The 18,713-nt window shown below is 33.1% G+C and overlaps 2 protein-coding genes and 2 pseudogenes across 5 annotated transcripts; 3 read left to right on the top strand and 1 right to left on the bottom strand.

Moving 5' to 3' along the window:
- Nucleotides 1-700: 700 nt before the first annotated feature.
- LOC120219314 (lipase-like) lies at nt 701-1,434 on the top strand. Its single transcript, XM_039216133.1, has 3 exons — nt 701-1,037; nt 1,136-1,230; nt 1,308-1,434. Exons 1-3 carry the CDS (start codon nt 987-989, stop codon nt 1,417-1,419), a joined length of 258 nt encoding a protein of 85 aa, XP_039072064.1. The 5' UTR covers nt 701-986; the 3' UTR covers nt 1,420-1,434.
- Nucleotides 1,435-2,273: 839 nt separating this feature from the next.
- On the bottom strand, nt 2,274-5,773 carry LOC120219340 (annotated as a pseudogene).
- Nucleotides 5,774-8,628: 2,855 nt separating this feature from the next.
- On the top strand, nt 8,629-10,824 carry LOC120219341 (annotated as a pseudogene).
- Nucleotides 10,825-15,643: 4,819 nt separating this feature from the next.
- Nucleotides 15,644-18,628, top strand: LOC120219343 (E3 ubiquitin-protein ligase RGLG5-like). Of its 4 annotated transcripts, none has more exons than XM_039216154.1 (4): nt 15,644-15,973; nt 16,936-17,247; nt 18,399-18,482; nt 18,554-18,628. In XM_039216154.1, the coding sequence occupies exons 2-4, from the start codon at nt 17,071-17,073 to the stop codon at nt 18,611-18,613; spliced, it is 321 nt and encodes a 106-aa protein (XP_039072085.1). In that variant the 5' UTR covers nt 15,644-15,973; nt 16,936-17,070; the 3' UTR covers nt 18,614-18,628. The 4 variants fall into 4 exon arrangements, 3 of the variants coding, with proteins under 3 accessions (XP_039072085.1, XP_039072087.1, XP_039072086.1); XM_039216156.1 differs by lacking the exon at nt 15,644-15,973 and adding an exon at nt 16,332-16,407; XM_039216155.1 differs by lacking the exon at nt 15,644-15,973 and adding an exon at nt 16,707-16,816.
- Nucleotides 18,629-18,713: the final 85 nt, after the last annotated feature.

Here is an 18,713-nt window from a genome sequence, read left to right as displayed (position 1 = left end):
ATCGTCTTTTACGATAGAATAGATAGGTTTATCCTGCTTTTTCCAGGCCAAAGCATTAATTCTTCATATCCTCTCTCCTACATCTTTTCAACCAACGCTATCGTGGTAGTCTCCGGCCTTCATAGTATGGATTAGTCTAAAATGGCCACAACGTCAACTTTGTATGAACAAAAGTCAAGACTAGAGCTCTCACATTATTTTATAAAAGAAATATTTACGAATTCCAGATATGTGATTAAATTTAATTATTTACTATAATATTCATATTATAAGAAAACAAAGACGTTGGGATCATATTCGACCTCATCTATAATTATATTTTCATATGATTTTAGTTTTATGACCGCCCACCAGGGTCAAAATCTATGCAGTCTTAAAATCAGCACATGGAATCTAATTTCTTAAAAAAGCAAAAATGGTGTTCTTTTTAAGTAGGTTTCTCCGTAAATGATAAAGCTGAAAGAAGACAAGTGTGCAAATTTGGGAGGGCGAAAACTGGGTGTGGGGGTCATCAACAGTTCCCATTGGTCATTCCTTATATATGTTTGGAAATGTGGGAAAATTTTGCCAGAACTTGTGGTAAAACAATCTTCAAACTTTGAAACCCAGACGAAATCTGTAATCAAAACCACCCAAATACTGGAGAAATTGGCAACCTGTTTCACCTTCCCCCCTCTTCAACGCCAGAGTAGCTTATCGTATCATATTATGCAAAGAGGAGACCCAGAGATTCGAGGCATTGTTTTATATTCTTTTAGATTTTGATTCTTTTGGGTGGAGTTTTTGAGAAGATGATAAAATGGTGGTGGGTTTCAGCTTTCCAATTGGTTGAGCTGTTTGTTAGCTCAGTGGTTAATCTTTTATATGGTTCTACGTATATAGCACTGCCGTTGCTGTGGACCTCCATCAGGCTTTGAGTGATCGGATTTCAAGGCTAATGCAAGCTTAGAGGTGAAAAAAAAACAATTCCTCTACGACCAACGTTGATGATGCCTCCTATTGTTTTGGTTCATGGAATTTTTGGATTTGGCAAAGGAGTATGTTCATCTTCCTTCTTTTGCTGTTCTGGGTCCTTTTCTTTTTCTTCTTTTAGTTTAAACTGAATTTATGATCTGATGTTGGGTTTTATTTGCAGAAATTTGGAAGTTTTTCGTATTTTGGAGGGGCTGAAAAGAAAGATGAGAGGGTTCTTGTGCCTGATTTGGGGTCACTTACAAGCATATATGATAGGTAAGTTGATCAATAAGCATTAATGGTTGCCATTTAGGTTTGATTTTTGTATGTTTATATGGGATTTTTGGCTTCAGGGCTCGTGAATTGTTCTATTATTTGAAAGGTGGGCGAGTTGATTACGGTGAAGAACATAGCAAGGCTTGTGGGCATTATCAGTTTGGACGACTTATGAACCAGGAAAGCTGAAGTTTCTCAGTTCTTTAACGTATTACTGCTGTTTATGTGTTTTAATGGATGAATTTGCCCACTCGATTAGCATAATTAAGTGTTTGTTGCTGGAAATCAGCATCTCTCTTGCGATTTCCGAATCGTTGCACCCCATTGGCAGATGGTATATACTTGTAAGATATTGCTGTTAAACATCATGACTAAGTGGACTGGAGAAGACTATCCCTTAAGCGATTTGCTTTTCAATTCTCGTTTTGTACTGAATTGATCCGTTTTCCATGTAAGACTGGCTTAAATTGTTGTACTGTGATATTTGAACTGCAGGGCATTACTCTGAATGGGATGAAGATCACCCTAATTCACATTGTTGGCCATTCAGCCGGCGCTCAGGTTGCACGCGTATTGCAGCAGATGCTTGCTGATAAAGTTAGTCCGTTTCCGATTTGTATGTAGAGTTGTCTTTTACCGACGCTTTCCTCCATTGGGTGCTGATCAATTCTATTAGTCATTTTTTTGTTAGGCATTCAAGGGATATGAGAATACTTCTTAGAATTGGGTGTTGAGCAACCAAGAACCCAAAGGGAGGCTTAGAAATTTTAGTAAAATGTGACAAAAGTGCCTATATGACAATGAGTTGTTCAGTTAATAAAAAAATATATAATGAAAATATTCTAGCTTGCGATGGTAAATTTTAAACAGAAACATTTAAACATGATTAACTATCATTTAATGACTTAGATAGAAACATTTGATAATTAGTGTTGTATTTATATTTATGACTGAACAACCATTAATAAATCATTTGGAAGATGTTACACAGATTTTTTCTTCCAGGATATATGACCTCCCAAATAAATAAATAGAAGGTTGCATAATTATGTCACAAACAACTTAGCATTTATCCCATCAATCAACCCAAAAGTAACTCAATTTTTTTCTTTCACATGAACAAAACCTGGATGGAAAATTTCAGCAGCCGACAAAAGTTTTGTTCACTACAAGTAACTCATTATTTATAGACGGTGACTTTGTTCACTAGTAGGAGCTGTTAATGAGTTTGTTCTTATATTTGGAGAGCAGCAGCTATGGAACCAGCAAGGCTAAGAATTTCAAATGGAGATTTGCCCCTTACCTCTTTCACAGTTCCAGGACATGAATCAGTCATCCAAAAATAGGTCAGCCCATTCTCGGGGTTCCCTGCATAAATTGACACAACATCAGCCAACTAAATACACAAACAAAGAGCAAACCAAAGCATCTGAATGTTCTATACTTAGAGCATCCGGTACCATTTTCAGTTGATTATTCTTGTTGTGATTGTGCCTATATACTGTAGGATATGATACTTCCAAAATACTAGTATAGGTGCGTGCAGTACCTCCATTATCATGTTCAAATCGTTGCCATGACCTGTTAGGGAAATACCATGTGTCACATAGGCACTTATTTTAGTAGCTCCATTGGCTGCTAATGCTTTCTGCAAGACATCAACACGATGCGATGTTAGTATGGAATTACAGGCTTTACAAAATGAGATTGAAGCTAGGAGGTTGACACATGAAAAAAGAATTAGTGGAGGAATTCCTAGTTATAGGTAACATACCTGGCATTCGATCAGAGTGCCGCCTGATTGAACCAAATCATCAACAATCACAACATGCCGTCCTGCAGCTTCTCCCTCCTTGATACGTACAATTCGTTTGTCCCCGATCCGAACCTTGTTACAAACAATCTGTTACCAATTCAAGAGGGTTATGCCAGTATCATATGCTAATAAGTTTTATTTTAAAAAAAGAAAGAAGGAGAGATACAAGTTTAACTAAATAAGTCATAAAAATTGTCTAGATACAACTCTAAAGACAAAGGGAGACCTTGGTCACTTCCATAAAAAGGATAAGAAACCGCACACATGTGGTGTCACAAATATAGAGATTCTTCTACTCCAAGTAACTGAAAGAAAACTTCCAGATAATGTTCACCCATATTTTTGTGGTCCACCAAATAAGAAATTAGAGAAAAATTGCAGATGGAATGCTGACTCCAACAATATGCTATTTGTATTCCAAAATGAGCTAAAAACTAGATGTCACATAGAACACAGCACAAAAAGTAAACAACATTCAACATCATGAATATATCCACATGGTTATAACAGCAGACTAGAAAGTTTACAGTAGAATTTCGGGCCTCTCCAACATATTTAGATCTCTCATTCACCACTAGCCTGATACTAATGAGGAAACAAGACTCTTGAGCCATGCTATGGACAGGAAACATTATATTTTAAGTGAGAAATTTGAACCCAACATAATATTCCTTTTTACAAGCTCAAGCCCTTACCCGTAGGTCTGTCCATTTATAAACACACAAATTCATAGGTTTCAAATGAACTAGCAAACAAAACCCCAGGGCCTTTTTCCCTACATACCCTGCATGATTTTTCGCAGAAGTGAATAGGCTATTAGACAAGGTGCTGTCGGGACTAATCAGATAAATTAGCTCATGTGTAACAAGTAATACTAATAACTGAAACATGATTCACAAATGCGAACAAACAATAGGAATCAACACTTTCAGGCTAGTGAAATGACTTCAGGAATGAATCAATGCACACTAAACACAATTACAAATGATGTAGCGTATCATTGTTTTCTTTGCAGATGTTACATACTGTTGGAAAATGTTGCAGCTGCTTATGAAATCTTTTCCACGCACCATCATCCGGAAATGCAATGGATATCTGAAAATCAAAGAAATAATATAGCAGAATATTAGAAATAAAAAAATAGCTCTTTTAAGCATAAAGAATGACCAGTTCCAAACTTCAAAATTAATTTTAATGAGGAACAGCAATCTCCACCAAAACCAATATTCTTGAATTATGAGTTAAAAATCCAAAAACACAGGACAAAAGAAAAGATTAACCTATTCTCAATTTGAGAAGTTTAGAAGTGTGGAAATCATATGACGAGAACCCTGAGAATTCCTTATTTTAGTTTGAGGTTCATGCTTTAATTACAAAATCATTTAATCAACCTGCAACAAATCTCACAAAGCTATTTTAGCTTGTATTGATCTAACTTTTCATTATTATTGAAGTAACTTTGCCTAACACATATTTAGGGCATGGGTTTGATGACCTCCGGGTCCCTCCAAATATATGGAAAAACTTGGAATTTTTTTAATATTCCTCTGTGCATTCCCATATTTGACAATCTCACCAGAATACGAGCGACTTGGAATAAAAGTGAAATCACCTTCATCACAAAAAACACAAACACAACAGAAAAGGTCATCAATCTTACTTTGTCAGAGTCAGGGAGCTGTTGAAGCCTATCATAAGCAACGGAATCCCACTCTCAAAGTAAGGCAGTATATTATCTCCGAAGTAAAATCTTTCCTGCAAAAACAAAAAACCAAGTCAATTTTTTTCAAGAAACTATTGGAAGATATATGTATATATACATACAATATGAATTTATAAACCTGTAAAGCATGGATATCGAATGTAACTAAGCTAGTCGGCCCCCCTCTAGAAGTAGGTATATTCGACAAAATTCTAGCAAGAGTAAAAGCCGTGGCTACATCTCCTTCGTCCTCCATTCGCTCGGAGGTTCCGGTGGGAAAAACGGGAGAACTAGCGTGAAGGAGGAAATGAACAGTTTCGGCAATGCATAGATGACCGATAACTGCTCGAAAATCACCGACGGGGAACTAAATGAGGCTAAAAAGGCTACATTCTGACCTCGAATCCCTTGCGCATTTGGTATGAACAAGTTAGGGAATCCGTCTTCAAAAGTCCTAAAATAAATAATTGAAACTTGTTAACCTTACTGTTACGGATTTAATTAACAATAATATCTAAAAGGCTATCGTTGGGATGAGATTCGATGAGGTTACCGCCATTTGATGTTGCGAAGTTCAATGGTATCCGACTCAGCAGCGACTCTCTCGGCAAGCGCCTTGGTCCTTGCAGTAAAAGAGGCAGACTCTTTTGACGGTTTTGACCGAGGAATCGGAGGCCATTGACATCGGAGAAGGAGAATTCAAATGGACCGGTTCGGGTCCGGAGAGAAAGTCCACACTCCAATTCGAAGGTTGATTCTCAAAGCTCTTGATCTGACATTGAAAACGACAGCGTTTCTCGTCGCGTAAGGAAATCGAAAATGTTTAAAGGAAGTGAGATTGGAAAGGAACTTTCTCCGGCTTAGGAAAGAGGAAGGGAGCGGATGCGATGTGGCCGCCATAGCGCGGCGGCGGCAGAGTTAGATTGGGGACGGTTTCCCGGAGATGTGACGCTTATTATTCGCTCAATGTCGCTAAATACCAAAGCGGAGATGAGTCTGACTGTTGACTCGGTTGGGTAGGTGGATTTTTCTTGGATTGATATAATCCCTAAAAGCCGCTTTTCGCACCTGCTAATTTAATTGCAGAAAAAATTATAAATTTAAATTAACTAATAGTATATTTAAATATATTTTTAGTAATTTATTCATCTTTCAACAGATATCAAACCGCAGCAGTTCCCCCCCCCCCTCTTCCGCATGGGGGGATAGGCGATGCTGGTTTTGGCCAATTACCGCCTTTTCTTTTTTCTTCTTCTTAGTTTGGTTGAATCTAAATAATAATGCTTTCTGTAAATGGGAGTTGTCATTTTGATTTTTAGTTAGTTTTAGTTTGGTGGTTTTTGTCGCTTTTATTTATGGTTTGGCATAAATATGATGCTTAATAGGACGATAATTAGGTTATTGTTTGGAATTTAGGAGGTTTTAAATAAAAATATATTAAATTTAAAAAATAGTTCTTAGATAAATAAATTTAGATTCATTTAGAGATATATTAAGGTCGATAATATCTCTCTGCTTAATAAAAAAATTAGATTCGTTTAAATATAAATTTAAGTTTAATATAGCTCTATTTGTTTTATAAAATTATAATGTTATAATATTATTTTTATTATTACATATTTTATACCGCATAAAAATAAATTTATAATATATAATATTAAAATCTTATAAAATCAATGTCGTACACTCATATTCTCGACATTTCTGGTTTTCAAACCCAGGACCTCAAGGGATAACAATAATTCATTTATCATCGAGGTCGTTTGATTCATGCTTGATTTTCTTTATTGGTCGTTCTTTTCATTTAGTTTTCTCATAGTTGGATTTGTGTCGCCTCGATTGATGAAGATGATTTATTTATTATCATGTTGATATTATCTACTTTGGATCCTCAGATTGGATTTGGATACTCCATTTGTGCCCGAAGATAGTTTTCTCACAATGCTCAACATTGATTACTATTGTCAGTGACCTTTCAATAGTTCGATTTCCTGTTGTAATTCGCTTGTCGATGCAGTCAGATTTGTTCGTATCTATAGTTTCTTCGAGTTTTTTTTAATGTGTTTTTAACATTTTCCTTGTATGATACCTATATGATCTCAGGTGATTAGTTTATTTTGTCTGTAATTATAAGAATATAATTTTTGATACTTTTTAATAAAATTAACTATTACAATTTGTTGTGAATCCGCGATGATTGGGGTATTTTTTAGATCTCAATGCAATATGAATTTAGAACCCAAAATGTATTAGATACCATACAAACACAATTGTTTAAACTCAGATCCTTAGAACAATAATATTCTTTTACCACTAAAACGGATAACTGTCCTTTCAAATTCATCTTAATAGGCCTTAAAATATACAATAATTTATAGATATCATCGACATACCCCAATGGACCAACACGAACATGAGCACACTCCGCAATTGCATGAGAATGTAAATGTTGCAGCGCTTGAAATTTTCCACAATCATGTTATTCATGTTTAATTTGAAATTTCATTGGACGCACACCCTCTTCAGTTAAAATCACTCATCTACATGAAAAGTGAAATACTTGTGTATCAATCAACATATATATATATATATTAATATGCTAAAGAAATTTTACATGCATAACACAAAGTTGAACACTTCAATGGTTGTTAGGTTACTTGATGTAAAAAAAAAATCATTTTCGCCCACGAGAAAAAGATGAAGATCTTCTTAATCTAGAAGTATCATATTTAAGTGACATTGGTGCACTAATATACCTTACTAGTCATACTAAACTTAATATCACTTGCTCTCAATTTATTGGTTATAGATTCAATTCTTATCCAATCAAAAGACATTAGAACGTGATCAGATATATTTTGTTATCTTCAAGGTACAAAAGACATGAGTTTATTTTTTCATGATTTATCCAAAATATAATTAGTTGGTTTTGCAAATGCATGGTACTTATTTAATCATCGTAATTCTCTATCACAAATTGATTAAGTTTTCAATAAAACAAACGATTATCGACACTTTTTCTAACCATGTCGAGATTTTGAGTTATTCATGAAGCTAGTCGGGAATGTATGTGGATAACAACAATTTTATATGAAATAATGCAGCTTGCATCGTTCAATTTAAAGAAGGTTATATAGAAGGTGATAGAATAAAACACTTCTCTCCAAAATTTTCTTCACCCCTAATTTACAAAATTTGACAGATTCATTTCCTAAGGAACTTCCTACTATTATATTTGAGAGATTAATTTTTAAAAATTCAGGGATGAATATATGAGGGGATAATACATGTTGTACTCTTTTCCCCTTAATTAGAGTTTTTACTATAGATTTTCTGATAAGGTTTTAATGAGGGCAACATATTATGTGTATTGTACCAAGAGAGAATCCTATGAATATTTTTTTGAACAATTCTACGAGAAGGGGAATGAAAATTTTACTTAATATATTAAACACACAACTTATAAAATATGAGAAGTGTTAACTGTGAACTTTTAATCATATCTTTAGAGATTTTTTACAAAATATTATAATATTTTTACGTGAATGTCTATTTCTATGTATAAAATAAAACTTTGATTTACTTTATCATGTCTTTATATTTACTATTATTAGAATTATTACAACTATTACTTACAATTATAAAATAAAAATTAAAGTAATATTTTCTTTATACAAAATTGAATTAATATCTCAAGAAACTTAATATTAAAGAAATAATATAAAATGTTTATTATTTATTTCTCATATATCTTATTACAATGCATTATACATTTTATATGCACATATACTTCTGTAACGGAAATATCTAAACGTCGGTTAAAAAGTGCCACGTGTAAGGTTTCCTACAAGCATACCGACTTCGTTTATTTTTTAATTTATTTTTTTAAGTAATAAATAAATAAATGCTGCAAATGACTGAGATTGGCCCTTGCGAAAGTACGGCAGCGATATGAAGCAAAAACATGGCCGGATCGATACGACGGCGCCGGTTCACTGCTTTTCCGTTGTCAAACCCAACGATAATGAAGAAAATATCAGATTATCCAGGCGTTCCAAGACCGGTTCTAAACCACCGGTAACATCCCCGATCGATGGTCCTGATTTCTCGGCACTCCCTTTCGACATATTGACGAAAATCGCGGCGTCGTTTAATTTCCCAAACCTTCTAGCTGCGTCACTGGTTTGCCGGTCATGGAGATGGCCTTCGGTCGTTGAGGGAAGCGATGGTGCTGCTGCGTTACGGGAAGCGATTCAAGCGCCGAGGCGGTGTTCGACGCAATTTGGATAAAGCTTTAGATTCCTTCTTGAAAGGCGCTGTGCGTGGATCTACGCTTGCGATGGTCGATGCGGGGCTTATTTACTGGGAAAGAGGTTTAAAGGAAGAGGCAATTGCTCTTTATCAGAAAGCCGCCGTCCTCGGGGACCCTGCCGGCCAGTGTAATCTCGGAATTTCTTACTTGCACGGTATTTTGCCAGAATTACTAAGCATTTTCCATAAATCTTAGCTCATTATTCAGTTTAATATGATCTTATATGAAATGATCTTTCAGCTCAACCTCAAAATCACAAAGAAGCCGTAAAATGGTTGTATCAAGCTTCAATTGGGGGCCATGTTCGAGCACAGTACCAGTTAGCGCTTTGCTTGCATCAAGGTCTTGGAATTCATCGAAATCTTCACGAAGCAGTAAGAACTTATTTTCTTGCCCATTTTAATTGTATGCATAAAGTGAACCTTTCTGTTTAAGATGATTTAGGTGATTAGCCAACGCCTCTCTAGCTTGGTAATAACTAATACGTAGCTTTGTTGCTTATTGATTGTCAGGCTAAATGGTATCTAAAAGCTGCAGAAGGTGGGTATGTTCGTGCAATGTACAATGCTTCACTTTGTTATTCATCTGGGGTAGGCTTGTCGCAAAGTCGTCGACATGCAAGGAAATGGATGAGGAGGGCAGCTGATCGTGGTCATAGCAAAGCTCAATTTGAACACGGACTTGCTTTGTTTTCTGTATGTCCCATTCTTAATTCTTTGTTTATTAGTAGATAAACAATAATAAAATCATGTTCTAATGCATCTAGGATTCTCTAAAAACAAATGACTTCTGAAAAGACTTTGTTCTCTTGAAATATCCATATCAATCCCTCGAATTTGCCTCATATTCAAACATGAGTATGGGGTTATGATCCTCTGACTCCTGCTTAAGACATGTTGAAGTAGATTGGGGAAATATGAATGAAAATAATGGGAGTGTTCTACTTGGTTAAGAGAGAAAAATACGGAAGCTTGCTTTTCGATACAAGTCTGGTTTTCTTTGTCTGCCTGATCATTATTTACCTTCTCTAGAGCATGCATGTGTGCTAATAACGCCGTACATTTAAGTCCGAGTAACATTAACTACCACTGTGAATTTATTCTCTAGACATGTTGAAATAAAACGGAGGAGCATGAATGAATGAAAACAATGTGGCCGTTGTAGTTGGCTAAGAGAAAAACAAATCTATGCAAGCTTCTTTTATGATCTGAATCTGGTTTTCTTTGTATGATCATTTTTCCCTTCTGTGTCATGCATGTATGTTGATAACTGTTTCTTTGAACTCTTCAATTTCTTAAAGTACTAGTGCCTGACCGTCTTTCCGACAGACTTCCAAGGGACCTTTAGATGCATGAAAAAACTTTCAGAAAATCTAATCATACTACAGACTCTTATTCGATACTCACATAATGTTGTAGTTGTGTAATCTGAACTAATGCAGATTTTTGTGACAATACTTGGACAGGAAGGGGAAATGATGAAAGCTGTAGTGTACCTTGAACTTGCAACGCGTTCTGGTGAAACAGCTGCTACTCATGTCAAAAATGTAATCCTTCAGCAACTCTCGGCAACTGCTCGTGAACGTGCGCTCCTCCTTGCTGATAATTGGCGGGCTTTACCTTCATCTCGCTAAGTATGTCTGTCAACACTACATAACTTTTATTATACTCCTATAATTGCCTCTTTCCCCTTGATTGTCTTCTTACGCTTGATGAGTGACAATTATAAATATATAGATGTCTTAACCATTTTGGGTATGTCCTAAAATGCAAAAAAAAAAAAAAAATCCTTCATATATTTTTTTCTAAAAATAAAAACAATTTTTGTGTCATATCTACAAGGTATGATGATATTTTTACCCCCAACTTTACTAGTTAAGTCATTCTACTCCTTAAACTTTATTGTGTTTTCCTTTGAACTTTTACATTTTTTTATCAAATTGATCCAAATGTGACGGAACACTAACAGTGTCTTTAAGTTGATGTCAATGATTTTATCTTTTTTTACTACACCGTTAAAAATTAGAAAAAAATTAAAATTTATTGCGTCAACATTTCAATAAATATAATATAGAGTTATTGTTCTCAGTCAACTTAAAAATTAAAATAACTAAACCGATAAAATTTAAAAGTAAAATAAATTTCTTTCCCTACCTAAAGGCTAAAATTACGTAAACTTATTTAAGGGCCCTACCTTTAAGAAGATAATGAGTGATTTAGGTCAGATGGATTAATTCAATTTGAATTATTATTTAAAAATATATTGTTTTAATTTGAAATTTACTGTAAATTATATAATACCAATCTAATTTTTCTTTGAATTTTGTATTACTTTTAAAATAATGAAGCTGAATTACAAACGAGCCCAAACCCAGCATAAAAATCAAAATCAAGTAAGAAAGTTTTCATTTCTTTGATCACCATCCGACCCGGCGGCTCATACATCAAATGTCTTTAACATTGTAGTTTCGGGGTCTTATGTTAGCGATGACGAATTAAAATGCTAAAAGATTCAAATACATCGTCCCTCAACTAATTGTTAATTGATTATTTAAAAACTTCTGAAGTTTCCGATTTATCTAATTTTGAATAGGAAAGCACCTTTACAATACATACCATAAAATTATTTTATGTATAATATATTCACTTGTTATACTTTACAAATGAATATGTAAATTATTTTTTCTAATTATCAATCATGATTTAAAAATAATATATGTTCATAATTTTTTAAGTCATTGACAATGCACATTTCTTTTATCACTGATATTATTCAATAAATTCAAATATACAAATTATTAAATAAAACATTTGGCAATCAATCAATTGATAGCTCAAAAATTTAAATGGAAGCATGTCATGTATTTGGGGACAACTTCTATAGGTTAGTGTATGTAGAAAATTGGATTGGTAGTTTTCGTCGATTTTTTATTTCATTTTAATATAATTGTTGTAGTAATATTTTAAAGTAGTTTGTATTATTTTTCTGACATAAGTATTTTGTATTATTAAATTTTAATCATTGCTTGAATTATATCTTTATTTATAGCTATGTCATATCACCTTATATATATATATATATTATATATATATATATATTTCCACATCATATAAGTAATACCCGTCTAAATCAATTCCTACAAAAATAATCTAGGGTAAAGTACACAATTGGTCCCCACTATATAATATTTTGTTGAGTCTCCCTGTTATCAAAAGATAAAATGTTTCCCTGATAATAGGGTATTGCATTGTTGAGTCCCTCAACTATTAAAAGTTACATAGTGGTCACCCGACTATTTATAATTTTCAAACTCGTCATTTTCAGTTAAAAATTTGGCGGTCATTTAAGATGGCATTAACCTGCTGACTGAGATGTGATAAAATCTAATCCCATAATCATTTGAGTTGTATAGTCATTGAGATCATGGGATTTAGTTTTTCTAAAACAATTAAATTATGTACTATTTAGTAAAATTTAAAGTTCAAACTAATAAAAAATTAAAATACTTAACAAAACCCTAATGGATATTTCCCCCTTTGTTGACATGAAATTTTGAGTTTAAACTTAGGAAATTCATTTTCTTTAACAACAAATCTTAGCAACCACTTTCTACTTTCTAGCTAAAACATAGAAGGTTGGCATACCGGTTTCTTTTGGTAAAAGAGTACATATCCTCCTTCCTTTGATTTAAACATGAGGTTTTAATTTTATTGATTTTTCAATTAAATGTAATTAATATCATTGAGACGAGGGTGAATGTTAAAAATAAATAAATTACACTGCTAAAGTTTTTGGAAATTTATAAAGGGAATTTTTTAAGCGAGTTTAAACAAATGACAGTGTCAATTATTTTTAGAATATTATTAATATTCTCCTAAAAATTTGTTGTATTTTTAATATTTTATCAAACAAATATTATTTTTAAACTATATATTTGAGTTGGGAATTTAACTTTAGGGATTTTAGATAATTTAGGAAATTTAGGAGGGTTTTAGAAAATTATTGATTTTAGTTTCTTAAATAAAATAAAAGAATTAAAAATATATTTTCTTTAACGATCATTAATGATCAAACACCTTAATTGATAACTTTAAAAATATTAAACACCTACTTTAATAAAAAGAAAATCAAACATCTAAAATAACAAAAAATATATTTAAACATTATTCTTATTAAACTTTTATTTATATATATATATATAGGGATGGAGAGAGGGGGGTACCAAACACATGTAATAAGTGAACGCTTTAATATCATAAGTATGAAATAACATAAATATCGACTGCTAAAAGTAAAATATATATTATATAATTGACTATGAACATGGAAAATAACTAACAAATTAATTATTGACTAAAAATAAATTGAAATTTCAAGGAAAGCTTACAAAGAACAATTAACATTTATAAAAATATGTACAATTAATTGGCCCAAAACCAAATGATGAAAGCTGAAAGGAAAGAAAAATATATAAGCTTAAAAGTCAGCTTCAACTCCAAATTCTGATTTTTTAATATTTTTATGTAAATTCGATTCGAATATCTGAATGATTTATATAGTTTATTATCCACGAAATAACATAATATTAACATATTCATATTATATTAATATATTTGTTAATTACATTAAAGTAACGTTTTAATAATTTCAAAAAATTTGATAGTGAAAAATGTGTATTTCTTAAAGATTTATTTATTTAACTAAAAACGGGATGACTGAGATAATGTGTTGGAAGAAAGAATTTCCTACATAGTATATCCAATAATTATTTCCCGAACTAAGGTGAATGCTACAGTATAATGAAAGCTTCTTCAGTCAGTTGTGGAAGATGTATGGATTGTAATACGATTTAAATTTTTCCAAACAAAATGCATAAAAACACTCTGGTTGCATGGCTAAAGGCTACGTTTTCAAGGAGCAGGATTTTTGGCACTTTAGACCTGCTGCAAATGTAAGTTGGAGTACCAACAGAATTTTAAAATTAAGGGCTGCAGCTCTTCCAATTATTTCAGTCGGTTTCGCACGTCAAGGGAATTTGGGACTTGATTCGACTCAAAGGGCATAATGTTTCATGGCACAAACTTATCTGTTCCCATTGCATATTCCAAAGTTTAGTTTGATAGCTTGGATGGCTTTACTAAACAGATTGCCTACTAGAGATCGTCTTCTTCGAATGGGAATTAGAACTGACGAGTTTTGTGTTAATTGTAGCAACTCAAACAAGACAAGGGACCATCTCTTCTAGCAATGTTCATTGGCAGTGGAACTCTGGTATTCAATTTTGAAACTAAATGGGTTGAAGACCACTTCTTGTCATGGGAAGAAATGGTTTCAAAGGCAAGTTCATCATGGAAAGGGAGGTCTCTACTTACTACTATTTTGAAAATTTCTTGGATTGTTTATTTACTCTCTATGGCAGGAAAGAAATCAGAGAATATTTCAAGGAAGGCGTAGAATGAGTGATTGCTTACTCAAAGAAGTTAAAGACATTGTTGGAATTCGTCTGAGGGGAACAAATATTAATAGACTAGATAGTACTAACTTAATGTTTTGTAATGTTTGGGGTATAGTATAACAAATCATTTTGTAGGCTGTTTATTATGTCTTTTGTTGTAGATTGGTGATTGGTTGTAACTAAACCTTGATTTGGTAATAAAATCAAAATTATCCAAAAAAAAAAAGCATAAAATGCATAGCAAAAGAAAGATGGTAGACTACATAAAAGACACAATGTAGTTCATGCATCTTTCCCGAAAAAATTGAAGATGCATTGTTTTTGGTGTCGTTCAGGTGACACTATAACAACGATTATACTTCAAGAAATAATTCGCGAAAGATACTACGTGAAAAATTCTTTTTGTCTTATAACATTATTAAAGTAATTTTGCTAGTGGAAATTAAATAAGACATATATATATATATATATATATTTTAAATAGATTGATATCTTTCAACTAGATAACTCCTTAGTAAAGGCCGATTAAGATTTGTAATTTTCTAGAAAAAAAGTAACTTCATTATTCCATCGTTTCAAGTTAATATTATTTGATATATGTCTCTCATTTCTTAGAGATAAAATAAATATTTTAAAATTTAGAATTAGTTCAAGAAAATATTATTCACGATGGATATTATAAATTTTAACTCGAATTTTCTAATTTAAAATAAAATTTATTTAAATATTTAACTAAATAACCACTATAATCTTTTTCTTTTATAATTTTAACCTTAAATATTTTATATTAGAGTTAAAAATATTCATATTTGGGAGCATTCATACTTTATTAACCAACAATTTTTTTTATAACTTTTTTTTACTTCAAAATAAATATTTAAAGAAAAAACATAAATTAAATAATTATTTAATTAAAATATGTTTTACGGTATGCCTTCTAGAAAGCAAGTCATCGGGTTTGGTAATCTATACTGTATGCTATGATTTTATCGTCTTTTGTGACCCGTCGCTAAATTACGAGACAGTGTTGCCTTTTTATGATTGATGCAGGAGTTTTGTTTGTCGCTGAAAAAAAAAACATGTAGGACAACCTTTATCCGTGAAAAAAAGTTTAATTCTTTATTAAAATCGGTTAAAAAAACAGGATCGCATGGTTTCCGGGAAAACCTCATTGACTCTCGAGTCTCAACTCAAAAATCAATCAAGATTCGGAGCTTTCGCCGAAGATGCACTTGGAAGACACGTCCACACTCGTAGTTCCATGTGCCGCACCTCCCTTACCAAACTTTGTTGGCATTCGATTCATTGATTAACCTTGGAAGAGAAATCTCGAAAATCTTTTTCACAAGATTTTCAGCTCTCGAGTTAATCTCCGTTGCTTATTGTAACTCTCATATTGATTTTTTCAGGTCGTCGTTTAGAGTAACTAATTCCCAAGTCTCAACCGGATGAACCGAGGTTTGATTATGTTAATTCATTTTTTGTTTGATTTTTACTCTGAAATGAAGATGATAACCCAGAACTGTAGGGTCTTGTTTAATATTAAATTGATTTGTTGGCGGGATATGGTTGGTTTATATACAATAATAATTATTTAAAACGCTTTGATTGGGAATCAAATCAAAAGCGGCAATAACAATGGTAGTTGACTCATTTCTTAAAATTATAATGCTGGGTTTCCTTGTTAATGAAGGTTGCGGATAAATTAATGTCTGTCACTTTCTTCATCTTTACAGAACATTTGGGTGTTAAAATTTTCTTTCTTTTTACTAATATAGAAAACATTTATCAATTGTCTCTCTGGCGCGTTAATCACTGGAAAAAGCCCACCTGGAATTCTTCTCCTGTTGTATTTTCTTAGAAGTATTTACTTATTAAAATTACTTGCATAGGTAAATTTTTCTTTAATTGTCATTTCCAAGAATTTTGAGTTACTTATGATCTTATATTCGCAATCTACTGCATTAGACTCCAACACGGTATCAAATCCCAATTTTTCCCTGCTATACTTGCATGTTTACTTCTATCCTGATCAGGGTCTTGAGTTTCCTATGGTCTTGTATGCACATTCAGGCTTTCAATTATTGCAATTAATTAAGATGTTCAATTGGTAGGTAGCTTTTGAACCAGTCATTACCTGCAGGAGCCTTTTGTATTTGTTAGTCATATCTGTAATTTTCCATGAAATTTCCTTTATTTGGAGCCTTCAAATAGTTTAATGTAGAATAGATTTTAATGACTGTAAACCTTAACCCTTCATTTGTCAATACTTTGATTCAAGAATCAAGGATATTTTAACAGGTCTTAATATATTTAGTTAGCTAGATTTTCATCATATTCAATTATCGCAGTCATTTATGAACTAATCGTCTAAAGGTGACTTTCAATGATTTTCATGGTTGATCTTATTTGTTTTGCAGGAGGAGATATCTTTTTCTGTCATTGAACTCTTCAGGTAGCATAGTTTGTCAAGATTATATTGGTTATGGGAGGTAAAAGCTCAAAGGATTTGAGTGGAAGAGGGTATCCACAAGCAGGCCCGGTGGTTCAGATTCATGGAGTCATTATGGATACCCTCCACAATCAGGTATCCCCCACAAAATGCTTATTATACACCACAGCATCACTATGCTCCACCTCCCTCAAGTAATTACAGATCGCGAACATCCCGTCAAGGGCATAAGATTGTGAAATACTCAAGGATAGATGATAACTACCAAACACTGGACCAGGTTAGCCTCTTGATGCGCAGTTCTTATGAGTGTTATCTGTATTGTCCTTGTTTTGGTTAACATGAGAAAGCATGTGGTTGGTGGTGATTGTAAACAGGAATATTTGACCAAAATGGAGATTATATCTATGACCCGGCTATAAGTGTTGGACACGGGTTATGCATTTGACATGGGTACACCGTACACCCATTTTTTTCAAGTTTATCCACATATTAAGAGGGTCTTTTGAGGTTCATATCTTGATATCAATAACTGACAGACACTGATGTTTGACACGGGTATTTCAGGAAAAGTGAAGAGTTGGAGTAACGTAGCTAAGAACATCCGTCACCTGACATGAAAGCCTGAGAAGAAATCAATTGTCAAACACAAAAAATTAAAAACTAGTTTAGACTTGTGAAAAAAATTGTTGGACTAAAACTATTTAGATGGAAAGAACATCGTTCCTTTAACCTTTTTCTGTCAGCTATCTATCGCAGTTGAAAATATTTTGAGCGTCTAGATGGAATACGTATAAATGGAAAACTGCATCCGGATGCTATGTAATTTGATACGATGCTCAAAATTTCTAAATTTTTTCGTGCATTTGGAGGGTTTTTGGAGGGTCATATTGACATACTTGTGTCCATATGTGTTGAACATGGATGTTTGACACTGGTACTTAAAGAATGAAGCTGCCAAAATTTTGAGCGTCTAGATGGAATACGTATAATGGAAAACTGCATCCGGATGCTATGTAATTTGAACGATATGCTCAAAATTTTCTAAATTTTTTCGGCATTTGGAGGGTTTTGGAGGGTCATATTGACATATTGTGTCCATATATGTGTTGAACATGGATGTTTGACAACTGGTACTTAAAGAATGAAGCTGCCAAAATTTAATTGGGGTGCCTCATGAGGACTGGAGAAGGATCAGCTTCTGGTTTTCACTTAGTAGATTCATTTAATTGACTACAATAATGTATTGTCTGTCTTCCTTGTGACACTTTGCAATGTTTTAAGTTGATTTTTTTCCTGTTTCTGCCTATATGTTGCTATGCATGCGGAAAATTTCTTTCATGGTATATGTATTTATCTATGTAGGATAGTTTGTACTTCATAAAATTATGAAAAAAAGACATCTTCAGTCAACGAAATTGCTGATTGCAGGTTACTGCTGCCTTGCACAAGCTGGCCTTGAGTCCTCTAACCTTATTGTTGGTATTGATTTCACAAAGAGCAACGAATGGACAGGTATAACTACTGATTCTATCTGATGTGTATTAAACGACCTGCAACACACCACTTAACTTTGCTGGAAATAGGTGCAAGGTCATTCACCGCAAAAGTTTGCATCACATTGGGAATGGCCAAAATCCCTATGAACAAGCTATATCAATTATCGGACAGAGCTTATCCGCTTTGATGAGGATAACTTAATTCCGTGTTATGGATTTGGAGATGGTAAAGTTCATTGAAATGTTT

This window comes from Hibiscus syriacus, unplaced genomic scaffold (assembly GCF_006381635.1).
Source record: "Hibiscus syriacus cultivar Baekdansim isolate YM2019G1 unplaced genomic scaffold, ASM638163v2 tig00110206_pilon, whole genome shotgun sequence".
Taxonomy (NCBI): Eukaryota; Viridiplantae; Streptophyta; class Magnoliopsida; order Malvales; family Malvaceae; genus Hibiscus; species Hibiscus syriacus.
Note: the sequence above shows the minus strand (reverse complement) of the source record. Positions and strands in the feature narration are given on the sequence as shown.

Coding starts and splice junctions, on each gene's coding strand:
- LOC120219314 (XM_039216133.1), top strand. CDS start 987: ATGATGCCTCCTATTGTTTTGGTTCATGGAATTTTTGGATTTGGCAAA. Junction 1,038..1,135: donor TTTTTGGATTTGGCAAAGGA/GTATGTTCATCT, acceptor TTTTATTTGCAG/AAATTTGGAAGTTTTTCGTA. Junction 1,231..1,307: donor CTTACAAGCATATATGATAG/GTAAGTTGATCA, acceptor TTTTGGCTTCAG/GGCTCGTGAATTGTTCTATT.
- LOC120219343 (XM_039216154.1), top strand. CDS start 17,071: ATGGAGTCATTATGGATACCCTCCACAATCAGGTATCCCCCACAAAAT. Junction 17,248..18,398: donor ACTACCAAACACTGGACCAG/GTTAGCCTCTTG, acceptor TGCTGATTGCAG/GTTACTGCTGCCTTGCACAA. Junction 18,483..18,553: donor AAAGAGCAACGAATGGACAG/GTATAACTACTG, acceptor TGCTGGAAATAG/GTGCAAGGTCATTCACCGCA.